The sequence below is a fragment of the Carassius carassius genome, chromosome 20 (assembly GCF_963082965.1).
Source record: "Carassius carassius chromosome 20, fCarCar2.1, whole genome shotgun sequence".
In the NCBI taxonomy this organism is placed as follows: domain Eukaryota; kingdom Metazoa; phylum Chordata; class Actinopteri; order Cypriniformes; family Cyprinidae; genus Carassius; species Carassius carassius.
This window is the reverse complement of record NC_081774.1, coordinates 27,148,137-27,169,994: the sequence shown is the minus strand read 5'-3', so window position 1 is coordinate 27,169,994 and position 21,858 is coordinate 27,148,137. Positions and strand designations below refer to the sequence as shown.

Below are 21,858 nucleotides of genomic sequence, written 5' to 3'. Positions count from 1 at the left end.
AACAATCTTGTTTTTGCCCATCAGCAATTTGTTTGGAATATGAAATTAATCATTCTCAAGCATTCGATTACATGGAGAAAGAGAGAGACAAACTGCTTGTATGCATTTTTCTTAAATATGCAAACAACAAATTTTACAAATGTAAAAATATATTTATTTACAATTTCAGGGCTAGAAAATATGAAAGGGACAGTAACCCATTCATTGAGAGTCCTTAACAAGAATGTAGTGTGAAGTGAACAAACCTCAAAGGTATCAGTAGCTTTTCAGAAACCACACCTAGGCTCAATGTTGGCACGTTTCACCTAACCACTGTTTTCAAAAAACAACTGTCTTGGATTTAATTTCGAAATGCATTGTTACTTTGAAGCGACTCCCTTTTCTCACCTAGTTTATAGTGCTTTGAACAGCTGTGATCATGCAAGCCAATCATCATGTGTGGCAATTACACTGAAGTGATGCTGCTATCATCACTATCTGGGTGACTTAAAAGCCTTTGGGGTGAAATGTGTCACACCAGAGCAACAGGGGGCTTTCAGCACAAAGCTCATCTGAAAATCTAACAGCTACATGGGATTTTTAATAGAGTAACGATCAAAGCAGTACACTGTCATTCACAAGACTCTACAATCAAATTAAAGAGATGCTTAAATGTATACAAGCACCTTGGTTCAACAATTACTATTAGATTTGGTTTAGTCTACGGTTTTGCATTATGCTATATTAACAAAAGTGCGGAGCATGTGGACAAACAGCATCGTCTGTATAAATACATGAACATACCATAACACAAACACCTCACAGGTTAGTGTAAAGCTTCCACAAACAGGATCCCACACGGATTAAAACATTTCCACAAAACTGGCCTTCGGAGACTAGATTTATCAGAATAATCGGAAACAAATGCATTAATGATTCAGAAACGGACACACTGAGCCCTGGCAATGATTATATGAACCCTAAAATCAAACAGTCACCAGTAAAGGCTACACCTAAACGGTCTTAATATATTAAGTATTTTCATTTATTCACTTTCATTTGTAAACGCCATAAAATATTTTAAATTTGCAGCCGTTTGCATATTCATCTACATCCCTGCCCTACGAATAAAAGGCAAAATCCCACCAAGGCTATTTAAGTTTTCGTCAAACGAGAAGTTTTTGAGCCAGTACAGTCTGCGCGGTTTGTAGATCACATGCTTTAGTTAGGAACATTTTTTTTTGTATTACACATTCTGTCGAATTAATAAAAGGAATAGCCAACTGATGCCCATTTAACAGCAGCTTGGATACCGAGTAGCCCTGTAACAAAGAGCATTTACACTTACCCTCTACAGCGAGAATAACGGATACCCAAAGGCTGTATAATAACAGCGAATAATCCATTGTCATGAAGCTTGAGGTTGCAACATGAATAGCTTGTTGTCTATATGACACCGGGATAGAAAGTCTCGTTAAATCTCAGCATTCACGGACTGGAGGATCGAATTCACGCCTTGAGAAATTTCAGCCTGGGAGAAAAAAATGCACGTTTTTCATTCACAACTGTTTGCGCAAAGGAATCCACGGACGATCTCGATCGTGAGCGCGGTCTATCATGCTCGTCTACATGTGTGGCATCATCCTCATCCTCAGTGTGAAAGAAGCTGTTGATTCTCTGCGACTGCATGGAGGAGTGTCAGTTGCAAGAAAGGATGGGGGGCGAAAGCTCTATTGGTCCCAAGGCAAAACCCTGCGGGATACCGCTGATAACTTACAGACCAAGTACTCCCCCACGTTCTTTTATTTATGCATTTCATTATTTGTTTTAGAGAAGTGTTAAATCGACGTGTAACTATTTTATTGTATATGCCACTATAAGGCAAAACAAAGCTCCAGAATCCCTATAAGCCGAGTTGTGGCAAATTGCTAATGTGTGAGTATTCTTTGTTGCACAGCGCCACTCACTGTTTATTTACTGCAGGAATTGGTGTAATGTAGTTAAGAAGGGAGTGACTTGGCAAATGGCCACCAGGATATTTGCGTAACCCAACACCAATAATAAAATCATCATCCAGCTTTCTGCTGATTAAATAATGGGCTGCATGTTGACAGGAAGGTTATGGCATACTGTAAACAATCTTCAAAGCTGTACATTAGTGATATCATGCACAGAGCTGAATATTACTTCAGAAATGTAATCTGGTACTTATTACACAACAGTTTTTTTTTATTACATAAAATCCAGTCTGGTTACCACTTACTTCATTTTGATCTACAGTAACTTATTTATTCAGCTACACATGCAAAATCTTGTACTAATTTGAAAAGACAAACATAAATAGAGAAAAATATTCTTTAAACTACACTATCAGCACAAACAGTTTCTTTCATTATCTGCATGTTTTCACGAAAGCCTAATCACTGATTTCGAAGTGTATTATAAATACCAATTGACACTCATCAAGTAACAAATTAAATTAAACAACAGTAGAACTAGTAAAAACGAGTCTTTTGTGATGGTAATAACTAAGCTAATTTTAGACAGCAAGGATTGCAACAATGTATAATTTACCATAAAACAATTTATAATTGATATTCCATATCAAGTTATCACAACCAATTGGGGACGTAGAGAACGCTTTTACAAAAAATAAATAAATAAAAGGACGAAATTAGTATATGTTTTGTTTAGATTTCTTCTTTGGTTAATTTGGTAACCCTTACTCACTATTAACAATGACTTGTCCCTCAATAAATTCCTAATTTGCTTCTGATTAATAGATAGTAAGGTAGTTGTTAAGTTTCGGTATTGGGTAGGATTAGAGATGTAGAATAAGGTCATGCAGAATAAGGCATTAATATGTGCTTAATTAGTACTAATAAATGGCCAATATTCTAGTAATATGCATGATAAGAAGCAGCTAGTTAAGAGAACCTAAAATAAAGTGCTACTGCTAATTTTGTCTTGGAGAAAATATTGCTTAATGAACAGCAGTTAAGTATATGTTGGATTCTAGTTGTTGTCATTTTTGTAATGATTAAATACTTGTGTTGATTCGTTTGAATATTTAATTATGGAATTATCTATAAAAGTGCAAACTGAGAGTTCACACTTTTAAACAAACATGTTCTTATTCCCTTGTTGCTGCTAATTAAAGAACTTTCTTAAGAGACCCTTTCAGAATGCGTTCCAATTTCCCCTCTTTTTTTTCTTGCGAAATCCTTTGTTTGGTCTTAACACCTCAACTTGCTGAGGAGTGCTGTGATTACTTCAGTCTGAAGTAATCACAACCACAAAGAACATGATATAATCTCTGGGAAAATATATGATTCATACTCTGAAATAAACTCGGCAGAAGAACTACAGCATTTTAACCTAATCATTGCATCATGGAACCTGGGAATTTAGGGGAGATCATTCAGAGATTTGCAGTAAACAGAACGCAACTCAGACTCTTAAGGGAAAAAGCTTCGATCTTCAGGTAAGACAATCTTTGATGATGCAAATATTACCTGGTTCAGAGAATGTTCAAATCTCAGGGATTTGGTACGGTCTGATCATCTGATATAGTCGTGATTTCACCAGCAGATGCTAAAAGACATTGATCAAAATATCACGCGGCGTGCAGCATAAATTCAGACCTTGTAATACACGCAAGACGTAAAATCCTCGGCCATCCTCACATCTGTTTCAAGCGGCAGATGTCAACAGGAGCTTGTTTTTTAGTGTTTGGACACTTAGCCACTGGCAGAGGTTGGCTAGGGAACAGAAGACAGGAAGAAGAGAGAAATATGAAGGAGAACAGAGGGAGGCTGCCGGAGGACAGGCACATAGTCAATACAGTAAGCTGACAGAGGTGGATAAAGCGCTCTCCCTGTGTGGCTTGCTTTCAAGACACTGCTGAAATATAGAGCTACTCGGGCCGTACGGGTGCAATAGACTGGCGTGGCAATGAAAACAGCTTTCAGTTTGTCACCACTGAGCCTGCGAATCACAGGAATATCGAGATTCCTCAGAAAACAGGAGTAGAGCTGCTAAATGCAATCGCAAAGGTCACTGCTCTCTTCTGCTCTAACTTGGCAAACTATGAGCAGGTAATGGCTATTTATTCAGTCGTTTAAGCATTTGATAATTACAGAAGCAACAGACCATAGCTGCGACCTACTTCCTCTCTATTCAAAACACTTCATCACACTCTTTGTTTTCCTTTCTTTGTGATGATCATCAAGGCCTCACTGACCCCAATTATGATTTAAGCGGCTAGGCAATGACAAGGACCAAACACCGACTTGCAACACATCATGGGTGCAGCAAATGACAGCAAGTGTTTAGAGAGATTTTAGAATGCCCTGACCTCTTTCCTCAAGAATGTTTTGCATTAATCAGTTAATGTACTGAAATGTTAAACTTTTTGAGGTTAAACAGTTGAATTACTTCTAATTATTTGTATGTATTTTCCTAAGGAGGCAAAAATACTAAGTGCACCTATAAAATATGGAATCAAGCTCAGACATTCAGGGCATTAAATATATTTTTGCTTTTCTGCTATTTCATATTTTTAAAAGGTGAACTCAGTATTTTTTGATTCCGTAAAAAAATAAAATAAAAATAATATGTTGAAAATAATTACAATTAATTAAGGTGTTTAAAATAATGTCCACTCACATTAGATGATTCCAGTCATATCAGTATACCAATAAAAGCTGTTTTATTGCCTCCATAGACAGTAAAAGAAATGGACACAGCGACCCCATTGGAACTCAATTGAGACAAGTGAAGCCCATTTTTAGCAATTTTTAGCACTTCCGTTTCTGATGCGCAGATTCAAACTAAGCTTGATGACATCAGCAACCTGTCTGACAGATGTAAATCTTCTAGTAGCTGTGCGTGCAAACTGCCATCGTTAATCTTGCAGAGACGGCGTTCTTGAGTGGGGAGTTCTTTGGCGTGAGTGAGCAGGAGTAATTATTCTGATTAATTATTTTGTATAGTATTTTAAAATGGGCTTCTCTCTTGACGTCTCCCCGATTGCCTGTGAGCTTCTCCTCTGGTCTGTACGGTAATTTCTCTACTGTGCGACAGAGAGTCGAGTGGTTATGATGCAATCGTTAGCCTATTTTTACAAAAACTGTTTCTACGGGGCCATAATGTAACATAGAAGGTAATGGAGCCCTTTATACATTGTATCTTTAGAAATAAATAATGGACAAATGGAGTCTTTAAACGCCTCAGATGTAAAGTTATTCTCTGTCAAAGTGACGCCAAATTGATTGGGAGTCAATGGGATGCTAACATAAGTGAAGTTCTGCTACAAGATGGCGGCATGTGGCCGACTTCAACTTCCGGTCGACTTCCTTCCCGCCTGGTTGCCTCCTGTTGTGTGCCATTTTGAGATCACATGACCAACATCCAAACCACTAGGTGTCAGTATAAGTCCGAGACCATTATTGCAACAATAAACAAACGAGGTTAAAAAAGAGGTTAATTCTTTCACACATACATCTATCGTTTCACTTTAGAAGACTTGTCAGTAATGTCTGTACTATGAAATACTACTTTCATGACGGTTAAAAATGTGTTTAGTATGAATGAAATTCAACATATGGCAAAACGTAAATATTTTAGTATATTGGCAGGTAATTCATATGATCACTTCGTACCTTTCCTTATGTATTATTTTGAACAATCCCATTTGTACATTATTGTATGATCTGTTTATATCCCACTGATGGTTAGGTTTTGGGTTGGGCTTAAGGGCAAAAAAAGTATGTTTTTATGCAAAATAATTATTTAATATAATTTGTTTACTCATGAGATGGGTTTGAATCCACTTATTGTCCTTTTCATGTGATTTACGGCATCAGTTGTGTTGCTTCACTGCCATTCACAACTCATGCCTCATGGGATGGTAAAGTGTCCATCAGATGTACACGCCAAAATTTAATCTGGGTACTTTTTTCTCCTACTATTACAGTATATGATATCCATAAATTCAAACATACTACACGTGTGTTCCATTCATTGGATGATTTTTGCTAAGCAGTATTACTAAATTCAATAAAACATGCAAATGTGCATGACTGTATACATTATATTAATCACTGGGAAGTCACTGAGTAGGTTTCTAGTCTTTAACATTCATTAAACAAATATTCAGTCACGCTTTTCAGCGGTTTGGAGCAGCCTCGGTCATCTGTGCTTGGATGCACACCAGTAAACAATTGTCAGGTTTCAAGGCAGGGGCGGTGATTTTGGATTAGTTTTTGGTCCTCTCCTGTGGAATGAGATTTGGCGGATATCTTATATCAGCACTTTTACTTTGAGACACTTTATACAAATGAGTCCAGGGAAGATTATGTGAATCTCTTCATCACCCAGTTTTCTACATTAGGAACGGATACCTTAACTGGACAACAAAAAGAAAGCGAAAACATTTCCATTAGGATTTTTTTTTTCAGCTATACTTTTTCATTGGGAGACAATCTCAATAAGGTATATGGATGATTCAGCACTTTTTTTTTTACGCTGTTTTTGCTTCATGGTCTTCCTCCATTATTCATTTGCTGCCCGTTTTTAATCTCCAGTGGGCTGACTCAGAATTCATTTTCCATTTGGAGAGTGTTCCCCCTGTCTGCACTTGTCCGTAGCATTGATTAACTAGGTCCTTGAGGAGAGGAAATTATGTTTGGGTTTTAACACTTTTTTACACTGTATTTTCACTAATCTACCCTGTGTGGGAATTTGAATGAAGTTTCGCTTAGTTCAAGTGGGATTATGGTTTGAGGTTTGTGATCCCTGTGGCTTCTCACAGCAGTCTTCACATTTAAATTAAATTTGCAGAAATTTTTGGCGAATAATCAGGGTTTGTTTAAAACTCCTACTGAAAATAAAACATCTGGAAATACATTACCATTACAAAGTTTGGGGCTGTTTTGTGAAATACTATTACAATTAAAAATGTTTGTTCTTATATTTTAATACATTTAAAAAAGTAATTTATTCCTGTGATGGAAAGCTGAATGTTCAGCATCATTACTCCAGTCTTCAGTGTCACACGATTCCTGCAAAGTCATTCACGACAATTTAGTGTTCAAGAAGAAGCATTTCTTACATTAATCTTGAAAACAGTTTTGCTACTTAATATTCCTGTGGAAACCTTAATAATTTTGTTTATGAATAGAAAGTTAGAAAGAACAGCATTTATTTAAAATATATGTTTTGTATGAATGTAATAGTTTTTTCTGTCATTTCTGATCAGTTTAATGCATCCTTAATAATTAATAATAGTATTTATTTCTTTAAAAAAACTCATCCTGACCCCAAACTTTTGAATGGTAGAGACAAAGCAAAATAAATCCTGGTGAATGAACTAAACCAATTACTAAAATGGAAGCAATTGAATCTGCACTGACATTTAAAAGCAGTTTCATGCTTATTGAGATGATTGAATTTCACGTGGCACAAAACCAATAGCTTCATTCTTGATAGATTTGATTTGTTGCTCCAGCTGAGTAAAACGTTTCTCTGTACATTGTCCAATAACAACATTATAAATTAACCAACCAATATCTTTCTGAACTAATAATTGTCCCTAGGACTGATTAGTTTGTTTCTGTTGTTTTGCTATAAACAGTAAGTACTGAGACAGACTTGGAGCATTTTCCTAATGCAGTGCTCAAATATTTCCTTTTTCCATTCTTCATGGGTTCGCAGCTGCCTTTTTTAATTTTAATATCACCCAAAAAACGATTTTTTTTATGGAAGATTTCATTATAACCAAATCCCCAAGCACTAGTAACTGGCAACGGCCATTCTCTTTTCTCTTCTTTTCTTTTCTTTTCTTTTCTTTTTTAAACATACAGTCGGTTTATTAAACTAAATCCAAGTACTGAACAGGTGCAACTCAATAATTCACATCACGGTTGATACTAAACATAAGATGCGATTCAGTGCCATTAATCAATTTCCCTGCCTTCTGTGTTCCCATTTGCTATTTATCCAGTGTGAGACTGCATTGTTTTGAGACATTTTCACCGAATTGGCAACAGCTGGTATAAATACTAAATGATCCAAATCCGTGTCTCCTTCTATCCTTGAACCTATTTTAACGTTGCCTTTGCGAGCCTCCCTCAAAGGCACCATCGTAGTTTTCAATCAATTAAAGCTGTAGATCAAACACTAAGCAGGGTCTGGCATCGCTTGACTGTGTGTCTTTTGGGAGTGGGCTCAGATAACAGTGTGAATGAAAACCAGCTTACCGGGGGGCTGGGTAGGGGATATTTACCGAGGCTGTTCTATATGACTGCCACACACTCACAAACTATCCAGGGAAAGTAGAACTGGCTTCACCATAACACAGACTCCAGCAGAAGCACAAGCTGACATATGATATTTGGACCCTCGCATACAAAAACAAACCATGTAATGGTCTTCATGACTTCCATGTGCATATTTGAAACTCTAGTCCCCATGACAAAGGGGTGGGCTCCTTCAATTTGCCTGTAATTGTTTACATGTAAATTGTTTACAGAGTTGTTTCCCATAAAGTCAGACTGACATCCATTTTGAGCCTGCCAGTGAACCCACATCTGGGTAAAACTTCAGAAAAGCACTGAAATCTGATCTTCTTTCAAAGGTAGAGAGCATGGCGAAAGGTTCTGAAAGGAGTCCTGTCGGTTTCACCGTCGATTCCCCTTTGCACCTAATACCTGTAGTGGAGTCATTAGATGCTAATTTACACTTGAGTAAATATTACTAGGTCAGTTCGTTCCCTTGGGCAAACAGTTTGCATTAATGAATTATATGTCACCGACTTGGCTGTATGGCTACATTTCGTTCCATTAAGCCTGATATTAATCCATAGAATGGCTTCGGCCCAAATAGAAGCCCTTGTCTGTGGTGCCAGAGGCCAATTCAATGGTGGTGCCAGGGCTCAGAGACAAGTATAATAAATAAAGCCTTGTAAGTGCATCGTAAAAATCACTTATCCTCATTTTGCGGTGGGCCAAGCTATGCTAGAGGGCAATCAACAAACATTTGGTTTGCAGGAAATTGCTCAAATCTGTATGTAATATTCAGAGTAAAGCAGGAATTCCTCCCACATGTTGCTCTCTGATAAGGGTTGTTGTCTTTCCGAGAAGAATGCACAATGTGCCTTGTGATTCAAATCTGTTCAGAATCAGAAGACCACATGGGAGAGAAAAATAATAAATGAGATCTTTTATAAACATTTTAATAGGTTCTCCTAGACGACAAAGAAATTAATTGGAAAACAAATGGAGACTTCTGAGAAAGATTTTTTTCTTTGGAGAAAAAGACGCTAGTATTATCACGTGACTCCAATAGGCTTTTAGTAGAGATCCCAATGCTGCAAACCTTGATACAAGATCTATACAAGATATACATTGTTTGTTAGTGATTGTCCCATGTGCTTATCTTTTTATTACTTGTAAAATCGTGTTCAAGTTAATATCTAAATGAAACTAAAATGGGAAATCATCTCCTGAGCTGTGAAAGAGCAACTGTGGAGCAATAAAGTTTTCCTCCGGGAAGACTTATGCTCATAAAACCTAAAAACATAATAGCATTTAGAGTTATATTGCATCTGGTTACTGGTAACACCGTGTTCATGTTACTTAGTTTTTCTTTTATAAGAAAAAATGCTAAACTTTGACTGCTTTTGGAATTTCACTGATAAGGAGGTTTCCAACCCCATGCTTGGCGTGACACAGCAACAATCAATACATTTTTAAGATAACCAATCAGGATCAAATCAAAACTGCAGCCATAACAAGTGAGAACAAATGCAGATGAACAGATGAATGTTGTTGATAGGCCAAGAGGGTCTTCATTAGGGTCAGTTTGATCTTTAACTCATTTCTGATTAACCTGACTAGTCTCCACTTATACATTAGCCTATTATTGGTCTAAGCCGAGGTGTTGCTCGTAAATTATAATTAATATACATAACGTAGTTTGGCCATATTAAAATACAGTATAGGAAGTTTGATAAAATCTTGTGCAAGGTAGACATCTAGTGGTCTTCCATCAGTGTGAAGTGCAAGGAAGTAAATCAAATGATTAGATACACTTTAAACTATCTAAAAGTATGCTATTTTAAAAATAGGTATTGCAGGCTATACGGAGATAAAGTCGCATTACAGACATGAAGTAGGCCTACTAAATATTTTGCACAAAACACATTTAAATCCCTGTTATTAAACTGGCTATATTTGCATCACATAAACGCATTCTGGAGTTGAATCGCATTTAGGTTCCTAATAAAAGAAACGTACTTAACTACCTCCACAATACTTCAGCGTGAATGCGAAACGAGTTGCTCTCACTTTCAGGATTTTAGGGAAACTGCTCCCTGCAGTTCTCGCAGAACAAGCAGCACATTCATAGGCAGCAGTCAGTCAGTCAGCAGTATATATCTCTGGAGACTTTACTTCTCTTTCTCTCTGAATGTCACATTTGTTCAAACGCGCCTCATACAATGAGGATTATAATCTGGATCATCGCGAGCACTTTCCTGTTCAGCGTCATTTTTACGCAACGACATCGAAGGTAAATTCCTAAATAAATATTTAGAACTCTGTATTATGCTCCATAAAGAATTTAAAGCTCTGATATGATTTTTAACGAATGAAGAATCCGGTTTGTTGTAACATTATACATTGTTCCTGTAGCCTGTTATATTATTTGCTGATTTATTACAACATCAAAGCATATATGGTTTTGTTCATTAATATTATTAACTAGTACTAATGGTGCGCATAATTTGAGTAATAGGAGCACTGAAGTCCTTGTGAAGTCCTGATGAGTTCCAAACTGTGTGCTTTCCCATATGTCCCCGTTGTAGACCAGTTTTCACATGTGGCGGGAACTTCACTGGAGACACAGGACTGATTGGGAGTCAGGGGTATCCCGGTGTCTACCCGCCCAACAACAAATGTGTGTGGAGAATTACTGTAAGGACATGTGAAAACTGTGGGAGATATCAGTCTTTAAATGGCCTTTCTATCAAAGGAGATGTTTCCCACTATGATTTCCCCCATTTAACCTCTCTCTGTCTCAAATAAAAAACCTTAATAATTAATATAACTATTTAATTAGCTGTGACCTTATACGATTTTTGGAGACTAATGTCAAATTTACTGCAAAAATGCATTTGAAGAGGCATTTAGATAGCTTTACACGGACTGTTTAAAGCTGCTCAGAGGTGGCATAAATACATAACCATATACTTTGGGGCTAAGGTGGGTCAGAGCTGGCATTATTTAGTCAGGATTTAATGTGGCATTACATATTTACATATTTTAAGCAGCTTTAAGTCATCTTTACACAGCAGAGTTAAGGCTGCTCTGTGACTTCTCAAAATTCTTTGTAAAGACATAATATGCATAAAAGCCTGCTCTGACCTGCTTCATCAGTAGTGTTTGTATTTGTAATTCATTTATGCCACCTCTGAGCAGCATTGAACAGTCTGTTTAAAGACACCCATATGCCACTTCAGAAGCGCTTCTGTGCCACTTTTGCGGTTTAAATTAAAATATAGAAAGCTGGGTAAAGATGTGGGTAGATATTTATGCTAAAAAGTAATTCTTTATTCTTCTCAATCTGATCTTACAATACAATGTAACAATTGTACATGTTATGCCATCTGTATTGACTCTTTTTAACCATCTCCAGGTTCCTCAAGGGAGGGTTGTCTCCCTCTTGTTCAGAGCTCTGGATCTTGAGAGTGACAGTCTTTGCAGATATGACTTTGTTGATGTATACGATGGCCACATCAATGGGCAGCGTCTCGGCCGCTTCTGTGGTACCACCAAACCCGGAGCGCTGGTCACCAATGGAAACAAGATGCAAGTGGTCATGGTGTCAGATGCCAACATAGCTGGGAGTGGTTTCCTTGCTGTATACTCAGCGATTCGCCCAAATGAAAGAGGTGACAAGTCTACCAACTCATTACCATCCAAATATAGAAAGTGGCCTTCCCTGTTATTTAAGTTCAGCTTGACTGTGCTTTATTTTGCTCATCAGGTCATTTGAATCCTCCGAAAATAGAGTCTGTGTTTAGTGCACTGTAAATGCACACTTACATTTCTGGATTTTTTTACTACAGACCTCAGTATTTCAAATAAATGTCCCAAAATCTGCAGGGGTAATCAAAATCGATCCTCTTTCAATGATGAAGTAGTCAATATATCCGGTAGTGTACTCACTGGACCATGCATTGTGCAGACATCGATGACGTGATAATAACTAGGCTATTGATTTCTTAGCTGGCGAGTATTCAGTTAAGTGACTGATGCCTACGAGTGTTTTATATCAATGTTTTTAATTATAATATTCCAACCGTTTTTGACAGACATGATAACATGCTGGAGACATAGTTCATTATACTTATTTTATGGAATGATGCTTATTTTGTGTTTAAATAAAATACGTTACTCAGAGACTGACATGTTTGGCTGGTCAGAAGTGTTATGTTCAGTTGTCGCAAATTTGTTGAATTTATTACTGGGAAACGAGGGATTTTGATGCACAAAGATTTATTTAAGTGCTTGAAAATGCAGATCCTGTTTTTAAAACCGACAGATTTTGCCTCAAATCTGTATTCCATGTCATCCAACTAATGGTAATCTAATGATTGTTCATAGCAGGTGACCGGTATTGTGGGGGTCTTTTAGACGAACCCTCCGGGACGATAAAGACCCCTAACTGGCCAGATAAAGACTACCCAGCAGGAGTAACTTGTTCCTGGCATATTGTTGCACCTCAAGACCAGGTAAAAATTCATAATTTCTATGCTTTTCAGATCATGTTACAAGTCATGCGTCACTGGCAGCACCTTGACAGGATGAGTATGAATAGATATCTTATTTAAATTGCAAATGATCTTCTCCCTCTCAGATCATTGAGCTGAAGTTTGAGAAGTTTGATGTGGAGAGAGACAGCTACTGCCGCTATGACCATGTGGCTGTGTTTAATGGTGGAGAAACGAATGAGTCACGGAAGATTGGCAAGTTTTGTGGAGACAGCCCACCCATGTGAGACCCTCAGTCCATCACATAATATGCACCAATACACAATTTACCTCCAGTATTTAGACTGGTATGGATTTTTCAATGGTTGATGCAACATTATTGTAATTTTCCTCACTATTTAATACAGAGTCTTATTTGAGTGTATAACAGGTCTACACTTTCGAATGTTTGTGGAAGATGCTGCATTTATTTGATTTTTTTAGGAATGTAAATAGTATTACAGTGACTGTTTTCTATTTAAATACAGTACATTTGTGAGTTATTATTTTGATGGTAAGGCTGAATTTTCAGCATCATTACTCCAGTCTTCAGTGTCTAATGATCCTTCAGAAATCATTCTAATATGCTGATTTGCTGCTCGAAAAACATTCATTATTATTAAAAATGTTGAAAACAGTTGTCACAATATTTTTGTGAAAAATGTACAATCATTCAAAAGTCTGGGGTCAGTAAGGAAAAAATGAAAAGAAAAATAAATGATTACTTTTATTCTGCAAGAACACATTAAATTGAATCCGTTAAATGTATTTAATTTCATACAATTGACAGTAAAACACTTTTTTAAAATGTTACAAAAGATTTTCATTTCATGCAAGTGCTGTTTATTGAACTTTCTGTTCATCAAAGAATCCTTAATTTTTTTTTTTACTTAAAAACAAATTTGGCACTAATAATACATTATAATTAAAACCATTATTAATAATAAATCATTAATAATAATTGATAATAACTGAGTACCAAATCAGAATATTAGAATGACTTCCAAAGGATTCTGTGACACTAATGACTACCTAAAAATTTTGCATCACAGGAAAAAAGTATTTTCAGTATATTCAAAAAGAAAACATTTTGAATTGTACAAATATTTCACAATATTTCTGTTTTGACTATATTTGTTCTTTTTTTTAACTGTATTTTTCATTAAATAAATGCAACCTTTGTGACCATGAGAGACTTCTTTCAAAAACAAATTTAAATTCTGCCAAAATTTTGAACGGTACCGTACATTTAATCAGTCAATACAATGCCTTATTTCCGATACACCTACTGAGCCTTTTATGATTAATAAAGTGTATCCACACGGTAGATAAAGTTTTCTTTTTCAGAGATACTATGAAGGATATATGATAATATCCAAAATTATTTATTTATTTTGTCTTATAGGCCAATTTCTTCTGATGGCAATCATCTCTTCATCCTGTTCCTGTCAGACCTGAGTCTAACTGCGGATGGATTCATCGGCCATTACCGCTTTAAATCACGGAGTCTCAGCACAGCCAGTGCCCCCCTCACCCCCATGAGCACTGTCCCACCCACCACATCGCCCGCAGGTCAGTCCACAGCCCACTTTCCAGAAGGTTTCATTTCAAATGAAAAATGCAAGTAGCGGCACGGTGTAAAACTGCTGCACATTATGGGAATAAATGTGTGTAGGTAATGACATTGGAATGTATTGAAGATTTATTATGTTTGGATCATATGGAAAACATTAGTTCGGTCACACAGAAGACTAATGTGCTTCTATTTTGTAACTAAAGTGGTTTAACAGAAATAAATGTATGTGACTTTTGCTGTGTTTTATACTCCATTTTAGTGTATAAGGACATACTGTAGCTGGGCATTATTAAAGCTAATCTTTCCACCTTCTTTTCCAAAAAGCCCTTACATATTCAGAAGGTCTTTGCAAGCAGAAATGCAAAAGGACTGGAACAATTGAAAGCCATTACTGCTCGAGCAACTTTGGTGAGTGGCCACTTTTTGGTTCAAATGTGTTTTTGCTTTCTGCAAACAAAAATAACAGAAGGGAATTCTGGGAGATTCTTTGATATTCCAGCTTCAGGCACTTTTTCACATATTTAGGGCTTTTACAAAGGCATTAAACAAATTCGTCTTTGTAATGAATTAAAACTCCATAATCATCGGGAAGAAGGAGGCGGGAACCGGCGGACAATCAACTGAAACTTTAATAATCCAAATAAACACAAAACAGCGCACCAGCCCCTCACGGACGACTGGTGCGCTCAAATAAAAACCAAAACACAACTAAAATCCCAGGCCTGGTCCTCTCTCGTCCTTCACTGTCGTCGCTCCAGTTTTATATCCTTCCATCTCCTACGTGGGACTCGAGACCGGCGGTGGGCCGCAGGTGCCACTGATGTGCCTAATCATTGCCGGCCTCACTCCCTGTTCCCACGTCCCTCGGCCCCGCCCCACTCGCCACATACCCCCATCGCCCCTCGCAGGCCGGGGGGTACCCACGAGACTGCGCTCTACTCCCCCCCCCTCCCTCCGGGGGGGACCGCTCACGGGGACCTGCGGGAACCTGGGGGTAGGACAGACGAGGCGAGAGAAAAGGAGATGAAAGGAGGAGCGACAGAGAGGAGAGAGAGGAGAGAGAAAAAAAAAAAAGAAAAAAAAATTCCGGTTCCCAGACGCACTGCTGCTCGGCACTCCACCGGCTGGGCGATCTCCTCCGCGGTGCCTGGCGGTGGCACTGGACGGCCCTCGGCGGATGGCACGACACTCCTCCGCCGCCTGGTGGACGGCGACGGCTCCTCCGGTTTTGGGCAGCCGGCAGGAGTCCCCCGTTCCCTGCTCCTCCCCGTTCAGGCGGACGGCAGCAGGCTCCGGCTCTCTGGCGAACGGCACCGACTCCTCCGCTCCCTCACGGAAGGCAGCCGCCCCTCCAGATAGCGGGCGGTCGGCAGCGAGCTCGCCCGTCCCCGGCAACTCGCTCCAGCCCACCGCCTCGAGCGTCCATGGCGGCATCCTCCTCGCCTGCTCTGTGGCACCGCGGATTCCCCACAGCGGCGAGGGATCTTCAGCAGCGCGTCCCTCCTTCTCCCGGGTTTCCGCACCACTGTAATGAATTAAAACTCCATAATCATCGGGAAGAAGGAGGCGGGAACCGGCGGACAATCAACTGAAACTTTAATAATCCAAATAAACACAAAACAGCGCACCAGCCCCTCACGGACGACTGGTGCGCTCAAATAAAAACCAAAACACAACTAAAATCCCAGGCCTGGTCCTCTCTCGTCCTTCACTGTCGTCGCTCCAGTTTTATATCCTTCCATCTCCTACGTGGGACTCGAGACCGGCGTTGGGCCGCAGGTGCCACTGATTTGCCCAATCATTGCCGGCCTCACTCCCTGTTCCCACGTCCCTCGGCCCCGCCCCACTCGCCACAGTCTTGTTTAGCTATGAAGTATCATTTCACAATCTGTATAATCACAATTTGATTTGAATGTTTCATATTTGTAAAAGTCTCTTACGCTCACCAGGGCATGCATTTATTTGAAATAAATACAATAATACAGTAAACATTTGAACAGTTCTTTTTGAACATATTTAAAAATGTAATGTATTCATGTGACACAAATCACTTGTATGTTTTCATCCTTCACAAATTATTTTAATAGATGGATTTGGTGCGAAAGAATCATTTCTTATATTTCTTGAAATCACTTTTTGCTGCTTAATATTTTTGTGGAAACCATGATACACCGTTCAAAATTTTAAGGCAAGTATGATTTTAACAAGAGCATTTTTTAAATATTTTTATTCATTAAAGATGCTTAAGATTGATCAAAAGTAACAATAAAACCATTTATGTTATGTTATGATTACCAATAATAACTGAGCTGGTGATGCTGAAAATTACGCTCTGCATCACAGGAATACATTTTTTTAATTTTTTTATATTAAAACAGAAAAGTCATTTTAAATTGTAATAATATTTCGCAATGTTTTTAAAACGTCAAAAACCAAAGACACTGCAATTATTCTAAATGTTTGAACGATAGTGTATTGCTATCACTTTATAATAACTTGATACAATAAAATAATTTGTCATTTACAAACAGGTTGCTTAAAAAAAATAGTATAACACCTTGAAGTTATGTAAACCTAATTCTGTTCACAGAAACAATGCACTATGCTGGTTTTAAAAGTGAACTAAACCTCTCGGTCTCCGTCTCTGTTTTAATAATGCTTATAGATGGGAAATGTATTCAGGCTGATACTGAGACTCAGCTCTTTTTTTTAATTGCAGTGGCAGTAAAGCTGCTGAGTGCTGTAAAAACGGCAGCATGCATAGCAGAACTATACATTCTTTATACATTACCGTGCACACACGTTTTATGCAATTGTTCAAAGACGAAAGCATGATTCGGTGAATATACAGTCTTTTTTCCCTTACAGTGATTACCGCCACCCTTATCTCAGCAGCCATGAGGGACCACTGCGTCCTCGCCACCTTCTCCATCCTGCACCTTTATAAGGAAGGAAGTTTAGCCATCCAACAGGCTGGGAAGACCATGAGCACCAAAGTCACGGTCCTCTGTAAAAAATGCCCTCTGGTCAGAAGAGGCGAGTATCTTTACCCTTTCCTTGATCTACAGAACTTCCAACCTTAATCATTTGAATTGAAACCATCCCAGCATGATGAACACTTGGCCAGTCCAGCAGATGTTTGTAGTTGATTGAGGTGGATTTTGGAAGGTGAAAGTTTGCAAAGTTTCGAGCTCCCCCAAAGTCCTTTGGCTCCATTTGTGGTGTTGAGATATTTCCGGCAGGATATGCCATTTCAGCGCCACGGTGTGTAACTTAAGCTCGCTCAGGAGAGAGTCTCAGTTGGTTTCCTTGAATCCCGGACAGCTAGAATAATAATTCTCTTTAACCACATGGATGGTATGGGACTTTATTGTGCCATGCTTCACCTCAGCTCACTTAGTGTCGAAATATCAAGCCACTGCTCGGAAAATCTGCAAAGCAACTGTTTTGTTTTGAGGGAAATTTCTAGAAATGTGCCATAGAGGAATGCGTGTTGAAATTTGCAGGAACAGTTTTTGGCAGTTGAGAGGAACAGTTTAACATTAATCGTTTGAAGTGGAACCTTTGTTGAGGTGAGAAGCAAGGGATTAAACTAAATATTTTATACTTTGCCTCACATTATATGAAGTCGATATCATATACTGTATATGCAGTACATGGCTGTGTTCTTCTGTTATAAAACAGTTAAATGGACAAATAATTGTACTTAACTCGTCAATGGCGGGTAAAGTGTTATCTCGTCATTTAGAAGACAACGCTTCCCCGCCATCAATGAGTTTTTACGGCTTTTCGTGTTTTCACTGTTATACACTCGGGGGCGCTATTACACATCTTCTGAACAAGTACAAAACCTCCCGAAAAACCCCCACACATGAACAGGATGGAGAAACAAGGAATCTCTTATATAAATAGATGCTTATTAAAAATAACGTGGACCAGCAATAGACAGCATATAAATGAAAACTGCATAATGTTACGGAGTAAAATGTTGATCTAGGAAGTGGTACCGTATTTTTCGGACTATAAGTAGCACCTGAGTATAAGTCGCATCAGTCCAAAAATACGTCATGACGAGGGAAAAAACATATATAAGTGGCACTGGACTATAATTCGCATTTATTTAGAACCAAGAACCAAGAGAAAACATTACCGTTTACAGCCACGAGAGGGCGCTCTATGCTGCTCAGTGTATGCTACAGGAGCAGTGAGCAGTATAGAGCGCCCTCTGGCGGCTGTAGACGGTAATGTTTTCTCTTGGTTCATTTCTCTCGGTTCATGTCAAATTAATTTTGATAAATACAACCCGAATTCCGGAAAAGTTGGGACGTTTTTTAAATTTTAATAAAATGAAAACTAAAAGACTTTCAAATCACATGAGCCAATATTTTATTCACAATAGAACATAGATAACATAGCAAATGTTTAAACTGAGAAAGTTTACAATTTTATGCACAAAATGAGCTCATTTCAATTTTGATTTCTGCTACAGGTCTCAAAATAGTTGGGACGGGGCATGTTTACCATGGTGTAGCATCTCAAAACAGTTTGAAGACGTCTGGGCATTGAGGCTATGAGTTGCTGGAGTTTTGCTGTTGGAATTTGGTCCCATTCTTGCCTTATATAGATTTCCAGCTGCTGAAGAGTTCGTGGTCGTCTTTGACGTATTTTTCGTTTAATGATGCGCCAAATGTTCTCTATAGGTGAAAGATCTGGACTGCAGGCAGGCCAGGTTAGCACCCGGACTCTTCTACGACGAAGCCATGCTGTTGTTATAGCTGCAGTATGTGGTTTTGCATTGTCCTGCTGAAATAAACAAGGCCTTCCCTGAAATAGACGTTGTTTGGAGGGAAGCATATGTTGCTCTAAAACCTTTATATACCTTTCAGCATTCACAGAGCCTTCCAAAACATGCAAGCTGCCCATACCGTATGCACTTATGCACCCCCATACCGTCAGAGATGCTGGCTTTTGAACTGAACGCTGATAACATGCTGGAAGGTCTCCCTCCTCTTTAGCCCGGAGGACACGGCGTCCGTGATTTCCAACAAGAATGTCAAATTTGGACTCGTCTGACCATAAAACACTATTCCACTTTGAAATAGTCCATTTTAAATGAGCCTTGGCCCACAGGACACGACGGCGCTTCTGGACCATGTTCACATATGGCTTCCTTTTTGCATGATAGAGCTTTAGTTGGCATCTGCTGATGGCACGGCGGATTGTGTTTACCGACAGTGGTTTCTGAAAGTATTCTTGGGCCCATTTAGTAATGTCATTGACACAATCATGCCGATGAGTGATGCAGTGTCGTCTGAGAGCCCGAAGACCACGGGCATCCAATAAAGGTCTCCGGCCTTGTCCCTTACGCACAGAGATTTCTCCAGTTTCTCTTGTTTTTAAAGTTTTCCACAATTTTTTTACGCAGTCTTTCACAGATTGGAGAGCCTCTGACCATCTTTACTTCTGAGAGACTCTGCTTCTCTAAGATAAAGCTTTTATAGCTAATCATGTTACAGACCTGATATCAATTAACTTAATTAATCACTAGATGTTCTCCCAGCTGAATCTTTTCAAAACTGCTTGCTTTTTTAGCCATTTGTTGCCCCCGTGCCAACTTTTTTGAGACCTATAGCAGGCATTAAATTTTAAATGAGCTAATTAAGTGGATAAAAGTGTAAAATTTCTCAGTTTAAACATTTGCTATGTTATCTATGTTCTATTGTGAATAAAATATTGGCTCATGTGATTTGAAATTCCTTTAGTTTTCATTTTATTAAAATTAAAAAAACTTTTCTGGAATTCGGGTTGTAAGTCGCACCTGACTATAAGTCACAGGACTAGCCAAACTATGAAAAAAGGTGCGACTTATAGTCCGGAAAATACGGTATATGTCTGTGCAAGCTTTTGACGTGTTGATGGAAGCCATTTACTGGATTTATGCTTTAATAATGGTACTGAATATTAGTCAGATGAAGTTTTTGACAAAAATGCGATTTTCTCAGCTTTTTGCTCAAAATCATGCATTTTTATGAAGCCTACCTATATTTAAGTGTTGATAAAAAAGGAATGCTTTAAGCTAGAATAAAACAGATTTTTTTTTTGTTTAAAAGTAGAGGCTCTGATCTTTATTTTGGTGTATTGCATATTCAAATATTCATACAGCAAAATATATTATAATGTAATAAAATATACTTTACATTTTTTCAAAAATGCTGGCGGGGAAAGAGTTAAAGAACAGAGCACTTTGCACACATTTATTGTTAAAATTAATTTAAAGTACATATGAAATCATTACGTTTGTCATGCTTTAAAGATGTAAACTTGTTTTGATGTGCTTATGAACATAGTAAAGCACAATTGTAATTTTAACTGAAATTTGTTATTTGATATAATTTTTCATTGTAATATATTTTAAATGTACTAAATTGCAAATACATTTAATTACACATCATACAAGTTTCAATAGAAATTACATTAAGATATATTTGTTTACCATTGCAATGTACGACATTACACTCTTTCCATATTTCATAACCCTATATCTAACCATATTTTCATATAAATTAGATTTTTTTTTTACAGAACAGAAACAGCACGATTGTGATAGTTTTTATACAATAGTTCAATAAACAAGATGTTCTGTCATCATTTTTCACCCTCAGGTTATTCTAAACCTATATGAAAGTCTTTCTTTTGCTGAATACAAAAGAAGAGTTATTTTGGTTACCAACATTCTTCAAAATATCTTCTATGTTCAACAGAAGAAAGAAACTCATACAGGTTTGGTACAGCTTTTTTTTTTTTTTTTCAGAAGTTGACAGAAGATTCAATTTTGGGTGAATGGTTTAATATTAAGCAATGTACATTTAAAAGAACATTAACTTTTTTTTCAAAGTCAAAGCAGAACCACTGAAACAATGAGCAACATATGGAACTGCCATTTAATTCATTCACTCATTTGTTTGGTTTCAGGGCTTAACTACATTGTTATGGGACAGACAGGAGAACAGGGACAGGGTGTTGTGTCTCCTCATAACTTTGTGATGGCCTTCAAAACCAAGAAGCAACGGGATCTGGGAGTGCTGAAGAACATACGCTGCTAATGCACACGGGTCACCTCCATGACTGTTCATTTCTATGACTTCACGCTTTTGATAACATTCATACCTGAAGGATTCTTTCAGTATTTAAGAGTGGTCTAATTTGTTTCATATTTCTGAAGCACGTTTACTCCAATACAGAACATTTAAAAAATCTATAGTTTGTATGTTTATGTTTTTTTTTTACGTTGAGGATCATTTATTGTGTTTTACTGTGATCATTTTTTGTGTTTTTAAATATATTTGACCACATGAATCAATGATTCCCTCACATTTAGTTGAGCTGCAGAGCTTTCTAGAAAAACCTGTATATGAATGAAAGCACTCGCTACAAAACAAACTGTCATTTGCAGTAGCTGCGGGGTGGTGACATTTACGTTCCAGGAGAT

General features: G+C 37.9%; 2 protein-coding genes across 2 annotated transcripts in view; one reads left to right on the top strand and one right to left on the bottom strand.

Moving 5' to 3' along the window:
- The window catches only part of LOC132096758 (ephrin type-B receptor 3-like), a 41,348-nt gene extending 39,478 nt beyond the window's left edge, over window positions 1–1,870 (bottom strand). Inside the window, exon 1 of the mRNA XM_059502346.1 lies at window positions 1,328–1,870. Within this exon, the coding sequence (XP_059358329.1) occupies window positions 1,328–1,391 (64 nt within the window). The 5' untranslated portion in view covers window positions 1,392–1,870. The remainder of the gene's footprint in view (window positions 1–1,327) is intronic.
- Window positions 1,871–10,280: 8,410 nt separating this feature from the next.
- LOC132096757 (procollagen C-endopeptidase enhancer 2-like) lies at window positions 10,281–21,674 on the top strand. Its single transcript, XM_059502345.1, has 9 exons — window positions 10,281–10,551; window positions 10,847–10,955; window positions 11,677–11,932; window positions 12,648–12,775; window positions 12,901–13,037; window positions 14,199–14,365; window positions 14,694–14,777; window positions 17,238–17,405; window positions 21,342–21,674. Exons 1-9 carry the CDS (start codon window positions 10,481–10,483, stop codon window positions 21,470–21,472), a joined length of 1,251 nt encoding a protein of 416 aa, XP_059358328.1. The 5' UTR covers window positions 10,281–10,480; the 3' UTR covers window positions 21,473–21,674.
- The last annotated feature ends 184 nt before the right edge of the window (window positions 21,675–21,858 follow it).